The 18,197-nt window shown below is 63.1% G+C and overlaps 2 protein-coding genes across 5 annotated transcripts; both read right to left on the bottom strand.

Annotated features, from left to right (window-relative positions):
* Window positions 1-1,248: 1,248 nt before the first annotated feature.
* NR2F6 (nuclear receptor subfamily 2 group F member 6) lies at window positions 1,249-7,692 on the bottom strand. Its single transcript, XM_061474805.1, has 4 exons — window positions 6,876-7,692; window positions 3,813-3,907; window positions 2,196-2,720; window positions 1,249-1,583 (listed from the first exon to the last, which is right to left on the bottom strand). The coding sequence occupies exons 1-4, from the start codon at window positions 7,118-7,120 to the stop codon at window positions 1,309-1,311; spliced, it is 1,140 nt and encodes a 379-aa protein (XP_061330789.1). The 5' UTR covers window positions 7,121-7,692; the 3' UTR covers window positions 1,249-1,308.
* A 4,491-nt stretch (window positions 7,693-12,183) lies between these two features.
* On the bottom strand, window positions 12,184-17,037 carry USHBP1 (USH1 protein network component harmonin binding protein 1). 4 transcript variants are annotated; one of them, XM_061474606.1, is made up of 13 exons: window positions 16,821-17,037; window positions 16,641-16,741; window positions 16,425-16,552; window positions 16,126-16,350; window positions 15,951-16,052; window positions 15,697-15,803; window positions 15,329-15,573; window positions 14,803-14,938; window positions 14,472-14,709; window positions 13,778-13,960; window positions 13,599-13,690; window positions 13,399-13,521; window positions 12,184-12,426 (listed from the first exon to the last, which is right to left on the bottom strand). In XM_061474606.1, the coding sequence occupies exons 1-13, from the start codon at window positions 17,018-17,020 to the stop codon at window positions 12,255-12,257; spliced, it is 2,052 nt and encodes a 683-aa protein (XP_061330590.1). In that variant the 5' UTR covers window positions 17,021-17,037; the 3' UTR covers window positions 12,184-12,254. The 4 variants fall into 4 exon arrangements, with proteins under 4 accessions (XP_061330590.1, XP_061330592.1, XP_061330591.1 ...); XM_061474608.1 differs by having other exon boundaries at window positions 15,329-15,411; window positions 15,485-15,613; window positions 16,641-16,962; XM_061474607.1 differs by having other exon boundaries at window positions 15,329-15,411; window positions 15,485-15,625; window positions 16,641-16,962.
* Window positions 17,038-18,197: the final 1,160 nt, after the last annotated feature.

Here is an 18,197-nt window from a genome sequence, read left to right on the forward strand (position 1 = left end):
GAAGAAAGGATCCTGGGTTGAACTTCACCGAGAAGCCCCCTGCAAAGCCCTGGTGTTTCCAAACCCCATCCCATTTTAGGTGTCTTATAGTGGCTTTGGTATGGGGTGGGGGGGCTCCATCTCCCCCATTACCCCAGGGTGGACTACAGCCTCGCAGCAGGATCAGCCCCTCTGTTGTAAGAAACATCTTTTATTGACTTCATTTGTTAAGTATCATTGAACAAGGGTTATATTTGCAGTGAATCAATCTAAACGACAACTCCTGCGGCTACTCCTGCCTCCAGCTCCTGAGAAGCAGAGCCCTGGGGGGCCACACACACCCCCAGCCCCCCATGGCCTCTAATCGTGCAGCCATGGGACCATGCGGGATCAGAGGCCATGGGGCATCTCCATCTTTACAAGGTGGCTCTGCCCCCACAAGTCCCTTCCTCTACTATGGCTCAGCCCTGGGGACAAAGACCCCCACAGCAGCATCACCCCTTCTGTCCCCTCCCACTGTCTCCTTTCCTCCCCACACTTGGCTTAAAAAGTAATAATGAGGCCCAGGGATGTAGCGAGCGTGGGGAGGGGGCTGCTGGCCCCCATCTCCCCCAGTGTGGGGATGGTGGTGGGTGCTGGATGTGGCCCAAGGGGTGCGTGAAGCACCAAGCGCGGCAGCAGTGAATGAGCCCTGCATGGTGCCTGGACCCCATCAGCCACCCCTGTGCCCCCTTCTCCTCCACTGTACCCCCAACCCCTCCCCATGCCCCAACAGTGGAGATGCCTCTGTGGAAAGTGCCAGGGGGTTGTGGGGGGCTGGAATTTGCACCAGGCATGGGCAAGCCCAGTCCCCAAACTGGGGCTCCTCCAAGCTCAGTGTTTCAGTCCTCGGGCTGGGCACATGTTGCAGGGCACAAAGGGGTTTAAAATAACCCTTTTTCCATCACTGCCAGCACTGGAGGGTGGGGAGGGAACAAAGGGGGTCCCCACAGCAGACAGCCCTGTGCCGCCAGGGGACCCTCTGTGTGTCTGGCTGGTCCCACCTCCCGTCATCTTCTGTCCAAGCCTCCCACCATCTGACATTCAGATTTGGAGGGGCAGAGCAAGGGACCAGCCCTGGGGATCCTCCAAGGTCCCTGGGGGTTAGGACCAAGGCGCTGGGGAGCTCCGCTTCATGGGGTACAGAAGAGTTCAGTTTCCAGCGGTGGCAGCAGCGCCAGTACCTTCAGCTTTAGGAGGAAAACGCCGTGACCCCATTGCTTTTGGGGCGAGTGGCACCATCTCAGGGCATGGGAGGAAATCTGGGTCCGGCTGTGGGGTGTCTGTCCCCTACTGCCCTGTCCCATAGGGCCAGTTGAAGGTGCTCCCGGACAGCAGCATGTCCCTGATTAGTGTTTCGATGGGCGTCTTCCCCACCAGCCTCATGAAGAAGAGCTGGGAGATGAGTGCGGCCGGCACGGCGCGGAGAGCCGGGAGCCGCAGCAGCAGCCGCCCAAAGCGCTGCGGTTGCGATGGGTACTGCGCCCGCACGTACTCTGTGAGGGCCACCTGAGCCTTCTCCTGCAAGCTCTCCACATGCGCCGGGTCCGACAGGCCACAGGCATCTGCAGGAGGGGTGGGATGGAGAAGGGTCAGGGATCGGAGCCCCCACCCCGATACCCACAGTGACTCCCTCTCCTCAACCCGCTGCCATGGCCACGCTACTGCCCAGCTGCTCCTCACTGCATTAGGGCATGCAGCATGGGTCAAGAGCATGGCTTGGACCCCTCTGGCTGCAATGGGTTGCTGCAGGCTCATTCCCCCCAGGAAGCACCAGGCACAGAGATAGTAAGCATGGATGGGCCAAGGGACGGGGCTCCCCGAGATCCTCCCCCAGTGTATGGGGAGATATTTGTTTTCCTGCAGGTCTCATTCTCATTGCCCCGGGAAAGCTCATCCCTGCAGCTGGATGGGCAAGCTGGGGTGCTGCAAACCATGCTGGAGAAGTGCCAGGGCATGAGGACAAGGCCAAGTTGGACAGGGCTTGGAGCAAGCTGCTCTAGTGGAAGGTGTCCCTGCCTATGGCAGGGTGTTGGAACTGGATGAGCTTTAAGGTCCCTTCCAACCCAAACCATTTTAGGATTCTATGATTCTCTGGAGCCCAAAATCCCAAGGAAATAGGGGGCGGATGCTCCCTGGGGGGAGGGGCTCACCATGGGATCATGGCTCCAACCTACCTGGCGTGAAGAGCGCGATGGCTTTGAGGCAGCTGTACTCGGCTGAATCCACCTGGAGCCGGTTGAGCTTCTCCACCTGATCCTGGAAGATGCGGATCTGGTCCATGAAGGAGACAACGCGGTCGGCGGACATGGGGGAGGCATGGAAGCCGGCAGCAGCCAGCAGCGGGGCCATATGCAGCGGCAGCGCCGACTGCGCCGCGTTCAGGACAAAGAGCTCGCTCCAGCTCAGCCGCAGCAGCGCCACTTGGTCGGAGACGGGCAGCTCTGGGAAGAAGGGAATGTTCCGGGCCCATTCCACCGTGCTGAAGAGGAGGCGTGCGGCCAGCTCGCAGATGTTGTCGATACCCATGACGCTGCCCTGCTGCGCATACTGTGAGCCATAGCGGGCAGCAGGGTAAGGCTCAGCCCGCAGGAGCTGTGAGATGAGCTCCGACACCGGCTGCCCGTTGAAGTACTCCCCGCTGGGCAGTGTGTTGGGGCTGGTGCTGGAGTGGCTGGGGGGGATCCGACCCCGCTGCACGGCTGTGGGCAAGAAGAAGAGGTGTCTGCCTGCATCCCCCTGCCCCATGCAGGAAGCATGCAGGATGCTCCCAGTACACTCCAGCATCCCAGGTAGACCTCTCACCCACCCCGAGAACAAGGGGCAGCTTTCAGGCTCTGTCGGAGAGGGAGGTGGTGTGTGCCACAGGCTACTCCCACCACCTTAATCCATTTAACATCCCAGTGACTCACTAGTTACTCCCAGGGTGCCAGGGCTGTGGCTTGGCCATGGCCTCCCTGCCATGCCATGCCAAACTGGGCGTGCCATCAGCACTATGGCCCCCCGTGCCAGCTGCAGTTGCCACCCAAGGTCATCCCATGGTGGCAATCATTTATGTGCAACTAAAACGTCCATACTGGAAGCATTGTTAACCCCAGGGCACTCCCCCTCCTAATTGCATTCAGGGAGAGCCATTTCTCAGCTCCACCACCCCCCCCCCCCATTAGCGCCCACTATTTGCTCAGTCCCTAGTAATTAATTTATGGGCTGTTCATGAGCCACTTAAATGAGAGCTCTAAATCATGCTAAGTGGCAATAATGCCATCTCCACTCCTCTGGAAAGGAGGGAATTACTGTCCTGCTTCCAGTATCCTTCCCTCTGCTCCTCACATCAATGCCACCTGCCATGAGCAGAGCCCACGCCAAGCCCCACTGCGGCTCCAGCATCTCCATATGCCATGGCACAGCCACATCCTGCCGCCGGGATCTGAGATGTGGGGCTAAAGCCTTCATCCCCTTTACAGCAGCATTCAGGGTTCACACCCCCAAGGTGATGGGAAGCAAGGAAGCAGCCAGGGGATCAATGTGGCTGCACTGGGACCTCCACTGCGCCCAGGGCCGTCCTGGCTCCAGTGCGTCCCCTTATCAGCTCCAGCTTTTCCAAACAAACACCACCTGTGCTGCCCGCAGCGACTGGGAATCAAGGAGGCAGGGAAAAGACAAAAGGGGCAAATGGGGACTGGGGGGGGGGGGGAGGGGGATTGCTGCTAATGGGGGTCGCGGAGAGGTGGGGAAGCAAAGCAAGCACTGGGAGCCCTCGGGAAGCTTCCCCATCACTGCGGCACTGGCGTTACCTTCCTTCCTCATTCCCACACGGAAGCACTTCTTCAAGCGGCAGTACTGGCATTGGTTGCGGTGGTGCTGGTCGATCTGGCAGTCGCGGTTGGACCTGGGGGCAGGACCGAGATGAGGAGGTGCCGGTGAGGAACGATGCGATGCTGCTGTGGGGGGAGTCCCTGCACCCACCTCCCCAGCAGCTCAGGACAAAGCCCTTCGCCTCGGAGCGCGGCATCGGCCGTGGTTGTGCCACGGGCGCTCGCAGATGCTATGGAAACAGCGAGCTCCTACGGCAGGGGCTGCCCTTTCCCGTTGCCAGCGTTGCCCTGGGCTGCAGGGAAGCTGGAGACACCCCCGGGGCTGGGGAGCGATGCTCCCGTATCCGGGCAGCAACACCGCCTCCCCCCCCCCCGCCCCAGCCCCACCACCAGACATGTGAGGAATTCCAACTATTTCCTACCGGGTGGGTGCTGAGCCTGAGACCCCGGGTGTCCCCCACGGTGGTGGCCCAGCCCTGTATCCTCCATGAGGTCTGGCCTCAATCAGACCCAGTGTGGGGTCTCACCAAGCACTCTTGCAGCCTGATCAAGCCTGGGCAAGGAGCTGCAGGCACTGGGTAGCCCCGCACCATGTAGTGTGGCACCAGCCACCACCAAACCATCCACCGCCGCTCCTGAATGGCATCACCAGCATCCAACACCCCCCCACCCCACCCCCCCCAGCTCTGCTGCCCCCCACGGTCCTCACACGGCTGAGGGGTGCAGCGGGGCACCGGTGACACCGGGTGCTTACATCCCACATCCCTTTTCCTGGGGAGGGAAAGGGGAGTATCAGGAAACCAGGAATAAATGAAGGTGGTTTAAGCAGCATCAGGGAGGCGCAGGCAGGGCTGGGACACGTCCGGCAGCAGCTCAGACTCTGCCTGGGAATCCTGACACGAATCTCCTCATCCCTACACGACTCCAGAGGCGAGCCAGGCAGGGATTCCCACCGCTCTCCGACCGGAATTAATTCACCCCGAACATCACCGCTGCGCTTCGCGCAGCCTAAAACGTGTTGCTGATAGAAAGTTATTCCAGCGCCGAAGCGATAGCGATCGCTCATCACCCCGACAGCTCACATCTTCATCAGCGCCGCAGCCAAAGCTGCCGGCACCGCGGCCAAAGCCTGCATTGGACCCGGCTGACCCTCACTGTGGCCTCAGGGCACATTCCCAGCACCGGGAAAACCCCTCCCCACAAACCCATGTCGGCTCCCGACAGCAGCTCACCCGCAGCCAAGTTTTCACACGGATAAGCTGCACCAACCTGCGAAGGGGTGAGAACACAAAAGGCGTATACTGTGCTAATTATGTAATTAGAACGTGTAATTATTTAGTGCAAGAACTAAACTGAATCCAACTCACTTTTAATATTCAAATTAGAGCAATCTTGGCTTGATGCTGCTTTTGACTCGGTGAACAAAGCAGATGCCAGCGCTGCCGGGGGAGCATTGTTCCCGGCCCCTCCAACACTTTACTCCCTACTTGGAAAACCAACGTTTCTCTATTGCACCAAAATCACTTCCCAGCACAAAGAAGAGGGGGGAAAACCCAAAACATTTGAAGTAGGTGCCCAAGGTGACAAGGACACGATAAAATCTGGGATGCTCATGGGTGAAGGCCCTCCAACACCCCTGCACCTAAGCAGCATCTGGGACACAGAGCTCATCCCTCATGCAGGGTGCCCCAAATTGGCCTTTCCTTTGTTCCAGGACAGTGGGATTTCTCAAGAGCCATGTGTATTCCCCATCTCCACATCAGTAGTCCCGAGCAGACACTCGCTGGTGGATCCTGATGATCGGATGGGGAAACTGAGGCAGGGCCAAGGGTGATGCACACACTGCATCCGCGCACGCTGCATCCGATGGGGAGGACCAGGGGCAGCAAGAACTGCCCCTTGCCCCACACTGGCAGCTCCAGGGCCCCACTCCACAGCCACGAGTGGCTCAAGCTGACGTCAGCCGGGACCCGGCAGCGCCGGTGCCAGGAGCTGCCGGGAGAGGAGGTGCTGTGCACGGGGGAGGATGAATCTAGGCCGCCCAAACGAGAGCAAGGCAGCTCGAAGCCGGCTTCTGCCGTAGCAGCAGCGCTGCCCTTTCCCTTCCCGAGGCATCTCAGCACCACTAGATGAAGCTCAAAGCAGCCAGGCCCCTTCAGGTGGGAAGAAAGTGGGGTGCCCCCTTTCCAGCCGGCTGTGGGTTCCCATGCCATCTTCGCAGCACCCTCCCTGGTTTAGCCAATACCACTGGAAATGCTCGCTTGTGGATCCAGGCTGGCAGGTGAGCCCCTAAATACACATTTCTGCCCTATATACACCCCAAAACCAGCCCAAAGATGGGGTCGCTCACCAAGTGCCGGCCACCCTGATGCTCATTCTGAGCCCAACTAGAACTCCGGAGTTATTTGCAGCTCAGAACTTTGCAGGGGTCACATCCTGGCCCTGATGGTGGGCCCGGATCTGCTGCAGCCTTTCTCCCCAGCTCAGCGTCCGCAGCACACCGCGCTCTTGACATCTCCGGTTTAATGACACTCGGTGCTAAACCGGTGCTTCCTCCCGGTAGAGTGGCCGTGACTGGAGCAAACCATGACCACGAATGGTGGTTAATGCCAGAGCAGAGCCAGGCAATGTTGAGGATCTGGGCACCGGCTGTGCCAGAACACCCGTCCCTCGGGGATCCATCCCAGGACTGTGGATGCTCCGGGCAGAACGGTGCTTATGTGAGGTACAGAGCACCGGGAGCCACTCTGTGGCCGCAGTGGGGCCCCTGTTAGTGCTGCAGCGGAGCCTGTGTGTGCTCCACAGCAGAGCCACTGCGGAGCCAGGCTGGGGACCTCCACCGAGGCCACCAGGAAGCCGCACCAGAGCCAGCATAGAGCCTGCACTGTGGGCCAGTGAGGAGCCACACCGGGGCCAGCGCGGAGCCACACCGAAGGCCACTGGGAAGCCGCATCGGGGGCCACACCGGGAAGCTGCCACTGCGCCAGGGCTCTGGCAGCCCGGGGTCCCCCCGCATCCCTCCTCCGGTGCCTCCGTCCCTACCTGCAGGTGTAGCTGAGATTCCTGCGGATGCTGCGCTTGAAGAAGCTCTTGCAGCCCTCGCAGGTGAAGACCCCGTAGTGCTTCCCGCTGGACTTGTCCCCGCACACCACGCAGTCCACCGGCGCCCCGGCCCGCTCCTCCTCGCCGTGCTCCGCGTCGCTGCCGCCGCCCGCCGGGGACGCCTCCTCCTCCCCGCCGCCGCCGCCGCCGTTGGGCTCGCCCCAGCCGCCGGCCACCATGGCCATGGCTCCGCGGCCCCGGGGCTCAGCGCCGGCCCCGCCGCCGCATGGAGCGGAGCGCGGCGCCCGGCGCCTCCCGGAACGAGTTGAGCAAGTTTTTTTGGGGGGTGGCGGCCGGTTCGCGGTTTTGGGGGGGGGGGGGGAGGTTTGTTCCGCCCCCCCTCTTCTATCCCAGGGCTTCCTCCTTTCCTTCCCCCCCCACCGTTAACGGGGGGGCCCCGCGGAAACTTTGCGGCGGCGGGAGCGGGGCGCGGCGCGGCGCATCCCCCCGCGGGGCGCGGCGGCTCCGGGCGCGGCGGCAGCCCCGGGGCTCGGCCGCATGCGGGGGCCGCCGTTGCCCGCCCCCGGTGGCTTCTCCGCTCCGCGGCACCGGCAGGGAAGGAGGAGGAGGAGGAGGAGAAGAAGGCGGCGCTGCCCCGGCCCGCCCTCGCCCCTACGGGCCCCGCCGCCACCGCCGGTACATGCAGCCCGGTCCCGGTCCGGGTCCGGCGGGACCCGCTCCGCCGAGCCCCGGGGCTCTCCCCGCCTCCCGCGAAAGAGCAAAGTTCAGCCGCTGCCGCGGTGGCCGCCCTGGATGCTCCTCCCCGTCCTCCTCCCCTTCCGCTCGCCGCCCGCCGGGTCCTGCCCCGGCCCTGGCCCCGCAGCACCGGGCAGCCCCCCCTCCACTCCCCCGCCGAGCCGCTTCGCGGGGGGGGGACATACAGGGACCGGGCGGGCACCGCTCCGCGCCGCAGTCGGGAGCCGGGGCTGGGCACGGCTGGGCGGCTCCGCGGGCCGGTGGTACCGGTTGTGGCGGAGGCGGCTACGGCCTCGGTTGCGGTGCCGGGTGCGGGCAGGGCGGTGGAAGAGCCCGTTCGGGTTGGATGCGGCCCCCGCCATGGCCTTTGGGGAGCAGGGCGCTTCGCTGTCGTGCCGGTTTGCCGGGCCCGTGGCACTTAACCGGCTGCAATTATGGCTGCGGTTACTGCTGCGGCCCTTGGTCCCCACAGCGAGTGACCTCTAAGCTGCAGCGGTGCGGCAAGGGCTGCCCTTGGGGACAAGGGACCGTGTCACCACATGGTGTGATGCCGCATGGGGCTGTGGATCGCGGGATGCGGGTGGGAAGTCATTCCCAGGCCTGGCTCATGGCCAAGCCGCCGGTGTTGGGAATCCCATCCTCTTGCCAGCAGCCCCAACGGGATCTTTAATTATAGCCAGCAGCACCAGGCCGCAGCTCCACGGCTCGTGTGGGGGGCACAAGGGCTGGGGGCTGTGCCTTTGGGGTGCTCTGGTGGCACTGGGGGTCCCTCAGCCCCCATGGCTGAGGCCAGGTGGCTGCAGCCCAGTTTGTAATGCGGTTCATCAGGTCTGACCTGTATGGCCTTCCCGCAGGCTTTGGGTGCTGGTGCTTTGTTAATTGTTAACGAAGAAACAAGCTTTGGGAAAGGTGCTTGACCCGGGAGCAGCCCTCTGGGATAGCCCTCCCTTCACCTTCCACCTGCGGGACAAACTCCTCCTGGCTATGCCGTGGTGGCTCCAGTGGCTCCGGGACCACTCCGTTCCCCTTCAATTTGGGGGTGAGGTCCAGCGGGCACGGTGCAGAGATTGGGTCCCCATGCACCCCTGTCCCATCTGCCCTGGTGTGCCCTTGGGGCAGGCCTATCCCCATGGGGCGACCCCAAGGATGCTGATGTTGATCGGAGCTGCCAGGACCTTTGTGGCATGTCACGGTGCCATCCTTGGCATTCCCAACCAACACACCAGGGCCAGCATCTCCAGTGGGGAGAAGGGGAAGGCAAAGCAAAGCAGGATGGATATAAAAAAAACCATGAAAGGGGAGCTGGAGGAGCTGGGGTGCGGCAGAGGTGGATGGATTACAGCTTTGGCCATAAATAAACCTCCATTTCCTCCTGCTTGGAGGGATCTCTGCTCACCAGGTACCTGCTAATGCAGCCACACCAAGATACCCAGCAAGGGCCAATGCCACAGGGGCTGCTGTGGTTGGGAAGCCAGAGCTGGGTGGGAAGGGGCTGGGCTGGAGGAGTGGGGGGGGGGGGGGGTTCATTCTGGGCATGGGGGCTGCCCCCACCTGCAGCCGCCCCTGCTTCTCCTTTCTCTTGTGTCAGGCTGTGATTTATGGCCCTTTCCCTGCCCCGCTCCCGCCTCCTGCCCCCTGCAAAAAATAATAATCCAGGAACAAAGGAGGAAATTGGATCTTCTCCCCCGCATGGCTCCGGCCCCGCGCTGGGAACCGGCCTTGTTTTGACGTCGGTGTCCAGTTGGAGAAGGCGTTTGATCTCCGGAGGAATTCCTCCTTCCTCGTGCTGCTCTACTGCCTCCACTGCACAAAAGGGCCCCCGGGAGCTGCCAGCGCGTTTTGTGCCGCCCCGGTGCCCCCAGGGAAGAGTCTGGCACGATGGAGGCGCTGCCGGGGCTCCATGAGGATTTCGGGGTCAGAGCCAGCTGTGGTGTTGGGATATGGGTGGCAGTGATGATCCTCCTTTGGGCTGGAGGGTGATTGAGCAACCTTTGCCGAAGCGTGCCTGGTTCATGGCTGTGCCGGTGAGAGAGCTGGGTGCCAGCAGCACCAAAAAGCCAGATACCAGCACCGCCAGCCCTGACCCCATTTCTTCTGCATCCTGGTTCCCACCACTCCAGGCTGTGGGGCAGCCATTCCCTCTGCCAACCCCTCGCGGGAGCTTCCCAGAGGGTGTTAGATGGACACCACCGTATCCATCAGTCTGTGCCCCCATGAGGACCCACACCTGATCTGAGCAGGATCTGTCTCTGCTGTGCCCTAGAGGATGCCGAGGCCCAACCACGCTCCTCAGTGCCGCATTCCTGAGGTGCGGGCACGTGTGGATGTGCTGAGGGCAGGCAGGAGCTGCGCTGGAGCCCGCAGAGGGGTGAAGGGCCCCCCATGCCCAGGGGGCGTCCCGATGGTCCCAACCCTGGAACGTGGTGACCTTGCAGGGCCCAACCGCGCCTGCACTGCTGTCAGCAAAGGACAAAGGGAGGCCAGGGCCAGTGGTGCCACTGCTCCTCGGATCCTTGGGCAGGGCCGTTGCACACCCCACAGCACAGCCCTGCGCCCCAAGGCTGCCCCACAGCACAGCACATGGAGCGCCTGTGCAGCAAACACACCTCTGCCGTGTGCACACACGCGTGCAAGGGACAGGCAGCAGGGTGCACACATGTGGGGGGGGTCACTGCACACACACATGGGGATCTCCCTCCCCATGGAGTGGTGGTTTCACACACACACACACACACACACACACACAGTGCTGCAGGTTTGCCCCCAGCCCTGCACTGAGGCAAAGGGAGACGTGACCCCCCCGCCCCTCCCTGCCCTGCATTCCCGGGATATCAGATCCCACGCCCCAGCCCGGGCTGGACGCTCACTCCCTGGGGGGACATGAATACATGAATCACTTCCCTGATCCCATCGTTCCTGCCTCCCCCACCATGCCCCCCCCCCGGGACCCACAATCCCAGGGGATGGGGTGCAGCCCCACACTGGGCCATGCTACCAGGGGGTGTCAGGCGGTTACTGTAGCCCCGACAGAGGGGAAACTGAGGCAGGGAGCAGGCTGGAATGGTGGAGTCAGTAACTGGTACGTGGAGCCCTCCCAGGAGAGCTGCAGGTTTCTGGATGTACAGTGGGATGACAGTGGGGAAAGCAGGGGGGTCCCACCAGCCTGCACCATGATGTGCCATGCTGTGCCATGCTACATTGTGCTGCACTGTGCCATACTGAGTAGTGCTGTGCTTTGCTGTGCCATGCTGCACCATACCATTCCATGCTGTTCTGTGCCATGCCATGCTGCACCGTGCCAAGCCACCCCGTGCTGTGACAGCAGCCTGGCAGGCAGGACAGCACTGGGACCCCCATCCACAGCCGGGAACACCCCATCCCCACCGGTGCCTCTGGGAGTCCAGGTCAGGCCCTGGAATCAGCAGGGGGGACCCCTCAAGAGGGTCCCAGCTGCCTCCTCCTCCCGGCACCCAGCACTGAGGCTGCCCCGGCTGCCCCGGCCCTTTCATGTGGCTCTCGCAGAGCCTGACCCCGCACAAAGCCCCCGGGAGCCGATTTGAATCTGAAAAGGGGTCTGAGAGCAGAGCCCTGACCTTCAACCCGCAGGTCAGCCCCTCCACGCCACCGGGACCCCCCTACAGAGCCAGGCACGAGAGGGGGCAACAGGGGCTGGAGCAGCACAGGCAGCCCCCCAACTCAGTGATTGGGGTACTGGGAATTGCCGCTTGAACCAGCCCCTGTTCCCATTTCAGAGGGGTGCTGTGATGAGGTGATGGGGGCAGAGGCATGGGCAGCTTGGAGGGGTGAGCTGCATCCTCACTTCCCTCCATCCCTCTGTCACTGCATTGCCGCATCCCTTCATCCCTGCATCCCTACGCCTCCGTCACTGCAGCCCTGCCCTGCAGCCCTGCATGCCCAAAACCCTGCAGGCCTGTGTCATCGCAGCACCATCCTGCATCCCTCCATCCCCACATCTCCACATTATTGCACCCCTGCCCTGCAGCCCTCTCTGCCCTCTCCGTTGCCACAGCTCTGGATATTGATCCACTGAGCCTTGAACTCTGCTGCAGGATCTCTCTGGGGAGCTGCAGGCCCCATTTGAGCCTATGTAAACCTCCGTGCCTCTGTTTCCCTTCTGCCCACATTGTGTCTGTGCCCCTGCCCATCCACCCACTGGAAACCCACGCTCAGCCCAGCTCCGCTATCCAAGCCTTCAGTGTTCCAGGGTTCCTGCTGCTGGATTTCACCCCACTGCCACCCACCCCCATCGCAGCGAGGATGCCCCCAGCGAGGGGTCACTGCTCCTCTTCCCTCCTGAATATGCATGGCCCCGCCGCCACGGCCACTGCCGTCACCTTTGATCCCACGTCAGGGGTAACGAAACGGCTTCATCTGTGCCGGGAGACAGCGGGGACAGTGCGGGGGGGTGCGGGGGTGGTGGCCCTTTGTTTCCGGGATGAGCTAAGCTCCAGGTCCGGCTGCCTGAGCCCCTCCAAACGCAACACCACCCCCCCCCCCCAAAGCCTGCACCGCGGTGGGGGCAGCTGAGCCATGAGCATCAGTGGTTTATTCTCCCTGGGGATACAGCGGCGTCCTGCCGGCACGGGGGGTCCCTGGGGGTCTCTAGATGCAGGTCTCGCTGCCGGCCGTGCCCTGCTCCAGGCTGTGCAGCCTGCGGGTGAGCGCCTGCGTCTGCCGGGCGTGCTGCCTGCGCAGGGCCCCCGCCTGCCCCTCCAGCCGCCGCAGCTGAGCCGCCTGCTTCCGCCGGGCGCCGCGGTACGCCAGGGCCAGAGCGCTGGGGGCACCGGCACCGCGCTCAGCACCGCGCTCAGCACCGCACTGAGCACCGCGCTGAACACTGCACTGAGCACCGCGCTCAGCATCGCGCTTAGCACCGCGCTCAGCACCGCACTGAGCACCGCGCTCAGCATCGCGCTTAGCACCGCGCTCAGCACCGCACTGAGCACCTCTCTGAACACTGCACTGAGCACCGCGCTCAGCATCGCGCTTAGCACCGCACCAGGCACCGCACTGAACATCTCACTGCGCTCAGCACCGCACTGAGCACTGCACCGCGCTCAGCACCACACTCGGCACCGCCGAGCACCACACTGCCACCGCACTGCACCCGCACCATGCTCAGCCCTGCACCGAGGGGACTGTGACTGGGGGACCCAGGTTTGGGGTGTGCAAGAAGAGACAGAGCTCTTGGGGTGTGCAGGAGGGGATGACACGGTAGGGGTGTGCAAGGTGGGACTATGTTTCTAAGGTGTGCAAAGGACAGGATGTGCAACATTGGACCGTGGTTTGGGGTGTGCAAATTGGGAATGTGCTTTTGGAGTGAGTGCGGGAAGGGATTGGGTATCAGGGATGTGCAAGATGGGACCATGCTTTGGGGGTGTGCAATATGGGACTGCAGTTTTGGGATGTGCAAGGTGGGACTTTGCTTTTGGGGTGTGCAAGAAGGGATCACACATTTGGGGGTGTGCAGGGAGGGACTGTGTTTTTGGGGTGTGCAGGGAAAGACCACCCATTGGGGATATGCAATATAGGATGGAGTTTTGGGGGGGTGCAAGAAGGGACTGTACTTTTAGGGGGTTGCGGAAGAAGGGATTGTGGAGGTAGGAACCACACACTGCGGATGTGCAAGAAGGGATCTGGAGCAAGCAGGGGGTGATGTGCAACCAGGACATGCAGGAAGGCACCTAGGGGTGTACGAGGCGATGTTGCACCCAGCACGTGCCCGATGGAGGAGCCTTGTGCCTACCTGTGAGCATGGAAGAAGTCCGCAGTGACGGTGACACACTGCGCCTGCTGCGCGCGGCTGATGGCACTGCTCTCCTCCAGGGCACGCACCAGGGCCTGTGCCCGGGCGCGCAGCTCCTCTGTCCTGGGGGACATCCCCATGTCTGCAATGTCCCTGAGCCTGGCACGGCTCACCATGGCATGGCCAGGGAGGGCTCTTACCGGCTCATGGTACGAAGCAGCTCTTCACCCATCCTTGCCGGGCCTGGAGGGTACCCAGGAGCCGCTGCTCCCACCTGGCTACTTTGGGCATCCTGCAGAAGCTGGATGTGGGTCCCATCCCTGGGGAGACCTCCAGCCCCTGGGGAAGGTCCCCATGGGGAGGTGGGAGCAATCCTCACCTCCTTGCTGCTGCTAGAGCTGCTGGGGGGGTGGCTGAACCCCTCATCCCTCTCCCACTGCAGGTGCTGGAGCACCAGGTGCAATGCAGACTCCCGCGGGCCCTGCGCAGCTTCCAGCACCTCTAGACCTTGCTTTTCCCTCTCCACCAGCTGCAACCGCATCTTCAAGTCAGCCATGGCCTCCTGGCAGGGCAGCAGCAGCGTCACTAGGATGGGGAAACTGAGGCACAACTCCATTTCCTCTTGCTGTGCATCACCCCCTGCTCTTCTCTCAGCTCTATGGCTCAGATCATAGAATCATGGAATGGTTTGGGTTGGAAAAGACCTTAAGATCATCCCGTTCCAACCCACTACTGTGGGCATGGATGTCTTACACTAGACCGTGTCACCCAACCTGCCCAACCTGGCCTTGAACATTGTCAGGGATGGAGCATTTACCACTTCTCTGGGCACCATGTGCCAGCACCTCACCACCCTCACAGGGAAGAGCTTCTGCCTTATCTCCAACCTGAACTTCCCGTGTTTAAGTTTAAACCCATCACCCCTTGTCCTATCACTACAGTCCCAGATGAAAAGTCTCTCTCCCATATCACTGTAGCCCCCTTCAGATACTGGAAGCTGCTCTGAGGTCTCCACACAGCCTTCTCTGCAGAGAGCTGGGAAGAGACCCATGCTCAGCCCCACAGCATCCCACCTTGAGCATCGCCAGCTCCTGCAGCAGCTCTGCTTTCTCTGGCCGTCTCCAGCCGGGCAGCTGAGCCCGAGCTTCCAGCAGCACCCGCTCGGCGCGGGCCCGGGTGTCCTCGCTGCGGTGGGTGCTGCTGGGTGCTGGGGGGTCCTGCAGAGAAGCCTCCACGGCCGCCTGCTCCGCGCGCAGCCGGCGGATGTGCTCACGAAGGGCCCCTTCCTCCATCCCGCGCGGTGCTGGGGTGCTGCAGGATGAGGGTGCTGGTTTGGGTGGGCACAGGGGACACGGTGGCACCCTGGGCACAGCCCAGCATTGTGCTCCGCTCTCATCCTGGTACCTCTGCAGCGCGGTGGAGCTGCTGTCCCCACTCTCCTCCTGCCCATTCGGCTCCACTCGGCCCTGGAACTGTAGCCCCTCCGCTGGTGTGGGGCTGGACACCCATCCATGCCCCGGGCTCTGCTGCCCCATGTCTCCTAAGCATGAGGCAGGCAGTGGTCATGTCCCTCTTCCGTGTGTATTCCCAAGGGGACTGTGCTGGGGACTGGGGTCCGCCAGCATCAATCCTGCATCCCCCTGATAACCACATTGATTTTCCCAGCATCCTCCCGACAACTTCCGTGCATCCCCTTAATATCTCCCTGCATCTCCTAAATATCTCCCTGCATTACCCCTCGATACCCCCCTGCATCCCCCCCGCATCCCCCCAACATCCTCCTGACACCATCCAGCACCCCTTGTGCATCCCTCCCACATCCCCTCTTCATCCCCTGACATTCCCGTGTTCCTCGCACATCCCCCCCCCGCATCCTTCCCATGAACTCCCCAGCTCCCCCCAGCCCTGCAGCCCACCAGTTGTCACTCACCCCCCTGGGCCCCATACTCCTCCCGGCGCACCTTTGCCCACATCAGGTCAAGGAGGGCGGCGTAGGCCCCCCCGCAGCGCTCGCTGCAGGGAGAGGAGCTCAGTGTGGCACCGCGGGCTGTGTCCCCGCCGTGTCCCCGTGTCCCCGCGTCCCCACCTGCAGCGCAGGGCCAGGCGCAGCGCGGTGCTGCAGGACTCGTGCTGCCCCAGCACCATGCTGAGCCGCTCCGCGTCGCTCTTGCAGTCCTGCAGCGCGGCCGCCAGCTCCCGGTTCACCTCCTGCAGCCTCGCCAGGGATCTGGCACCCACCGTTAACTGCGGCCCTTGCCTCGGTTTCCCCATCAGTGAGGAGGTGGGGGACACACTCACCCCTGCAGCTGCTGCACCCGCTCCTGCTGCTCTTGGCTGGGACCCTCCGAGGGTTGGGGGGAGAGGGGGTTGTGGGGCTGAGCATCCTCACTGCACTGGGGCGAGTCCTGCAGAGGGGACAGGCAGAGCCCGGCACCGGGACAGGCACCGGGACAAGGCAGAGCCCGGCACCGAGACTGGCACCGGGACAAGGCAGACCCCGGCACCGGGACAGGAGGAGCGCGGCACCGGGGCAGGCTCCACCGTGCACTCACCTGGGGTTCCCTGTGCACCGGGGGGCTGCTGACCCCGGCGGTGTCACTCCCGAAGCCCCCCGGCTCCTCCAGCCTGGACAGAGCATCCCGCAAGTCGCGAACCTGCACCACGCACCGGGCTGAGCCCTGGCACCCAAGGCCTTGCCCCCACCCTCACCTTGCCCACGGCGCCCACCTTGAGCTGCAGCCGGTCGCGCTCCCCCCGCAGCACCCGCAGCGCCGCCGTGGCCCGGCTCAGCTCCTCTTGGCGGTGCCCCAGGGCTGCCCGCAGCGCCGCGTTCCTCGATGCCAGGGCCGCTGCCGCCACCGCCACCGCTGCCTCCTCTGCCGCTGCCTCCTCCAGAGCCTGTCCCATCGCCCGCCCGGCCCGGCCCGGGCTCCGGTCCAGCTCCTCCAGGCTCTGGGGATGCAGGGAGCCGGTCAACCGGTGCCCATCCACTTGGCGTCTGGGCTGACCATGCTGCTGGGGCTCACCTTGGCCGCTCGTGCCCACTCCTTGCTGGGCGCAGGCCGCACCGGTGCGCGCTGGTGCCGGGAGAACACGGCGCGCTCCAGCGAGCTCACGACGTTCTGCAGGTCCGCAAAGAGGTCGGAGCTGTGGGCTGCGGAGAGGGAGTACAGGGTGAGGTCCCTGCAGCATGGCGCAGCATGGCGCAGCATGGCGCAGCATGGCACGCACAGTGCGCTCACCTCCCAGACCCGTGGCAGCACCGAGCGTGTCGTCGAAGCGGTGTTGCTGTGGGCTGGCAGTAGGGAGGCTGGTGGTGCCCTCCCAGCCCTCCTCATCCTCCCTGCAGGGTGAAGAGCAGAAGCGGGGTGCACCAGGGCAGTGCCACATCCCCGTGCCCCATGGCCGCAGCGTTCTGGTACCTGCTGGTGCGGCACTGGAGCTGCTCTGCTCTCTGGTGCAGTTGGGCCACTGTGGCCAGCAGCCCAGCAATGCACTCCTCATAGCGCAGGATGCCCTCAATGTCCTCCTCTGTCTTCTCACCATCCTCGTCCTTTTTGTCCTCTTTTTTCTCTTTTCCCTCTGCAGGCTGTGGGGGCTGCAGGAGTGTCTGTCCATCCATCCACCCACCCACCCACCCATCCACACCCATCCATCCATCCCTCCCTCCCTCCCTCCATTCATCCATCCCTCCATCCATCCCTCCCTCCCTCCCTCCATCCATCCATCCATCCATCCATCCATCCATCCATCCATCCATCCATCCATCCATCCCTCCATCCCTCCATCCATCCATCCATCCCTCCCTCCCTCCCTCCCTCCCTCCCTCCCTCCATCCATCCATCCATCCATCCATCCATCCATCCATCCATCCATCCCTCCATCCCTCCATCCATCCATCCATCCATCCACCCCGGCCCCAGCTGGCACCAGGGCTTGAAGGTTCCTGGTGCCCACCAGGATTTGCCTCGACCAGGGGCACCCATGGCCAAGGGACACCCGCAGGGGGCACGAGGAAGCCCCAGCGATGCGGGAGCAATCCCCTGGCAGTGCCCATCCCATGGGACACCCCACTTGCCTTCTCCATCCCCGCCGCCTCCTGCCTGCGCCAGCAGCACCCCTGGCCAGGGCTCGTCCCAGGGCCCCGCTTGGGGCTCCCGGCACGTCCTGGCTCTGCCTCCGGCCCCTGCCCTGGGCCTTTCCCTGTCCTTGTTCCTGCTGAGATTTCCTCTTCCTCGAAGCCCCGGTGCAGCCTCCTGCACTTAACCATTGCGCTGCCCCATGACCGTGCTGCAGCCATCTTAGGAGGCTCTGCCCCCCAACACTGTCCCCACTGCTCTGCCCCACAGCACCCCAGCCCCACATTGCACCTAAGCAGCAGGACACACCCAGCTTTGTGTCCTTGAGCACCCCTTGGAGTTTTAGGGGGACATCTGAGGGTGCAGAGGGGTATGCGAGCATGTGGGGTGCTGGAAGGCATTGTGTAGGGTGCTAGAGGGTGCAGGGCCATGGGGGACCCAGCTCAGGAGTGCTGTGGGCAGTGTGAGGGTGTTTAAGTGCTGCAGGGTGGTGTATGGGGCGCAAAGGGGAGCTGCAAGGGGTATTTACAGTGCAGGTGGGTAAATAAATATTTGGGGTGCAGGAGCAGCACACAGGTGCAGGGAGTACATGGGCATTTGGGGCACAGAGGGTACATGGGTATTTGGGGTGCAGGAGGTACATGAGTATGTGGGGTGCAGGGAGTACATGGGTATTTGGGGTGCAGGGCATAGATGGGTATTTGGGGTGCAGGGGGTACA

The sequence above is a fragment of the Pezoporus flaviventris genome, unplaced genomic scaffold (genome assembly GCF_033815535.1).
Source record: "Pezoporus flaviventris isolate CSIRO_AGI_PZ_B2104156 unplaced genomic scaffold, CSIRO_AGI_Pfla_v1 ptg000080l, whole genome shotgun sequence".
NCBI classification, from domain to species: domain Eukaryota; kingdom Metazoa; phylum Chordata; class Aves; order Psittaciformes; family Psittacidae; genus Pezoporus; species Pezoporus flaviventris.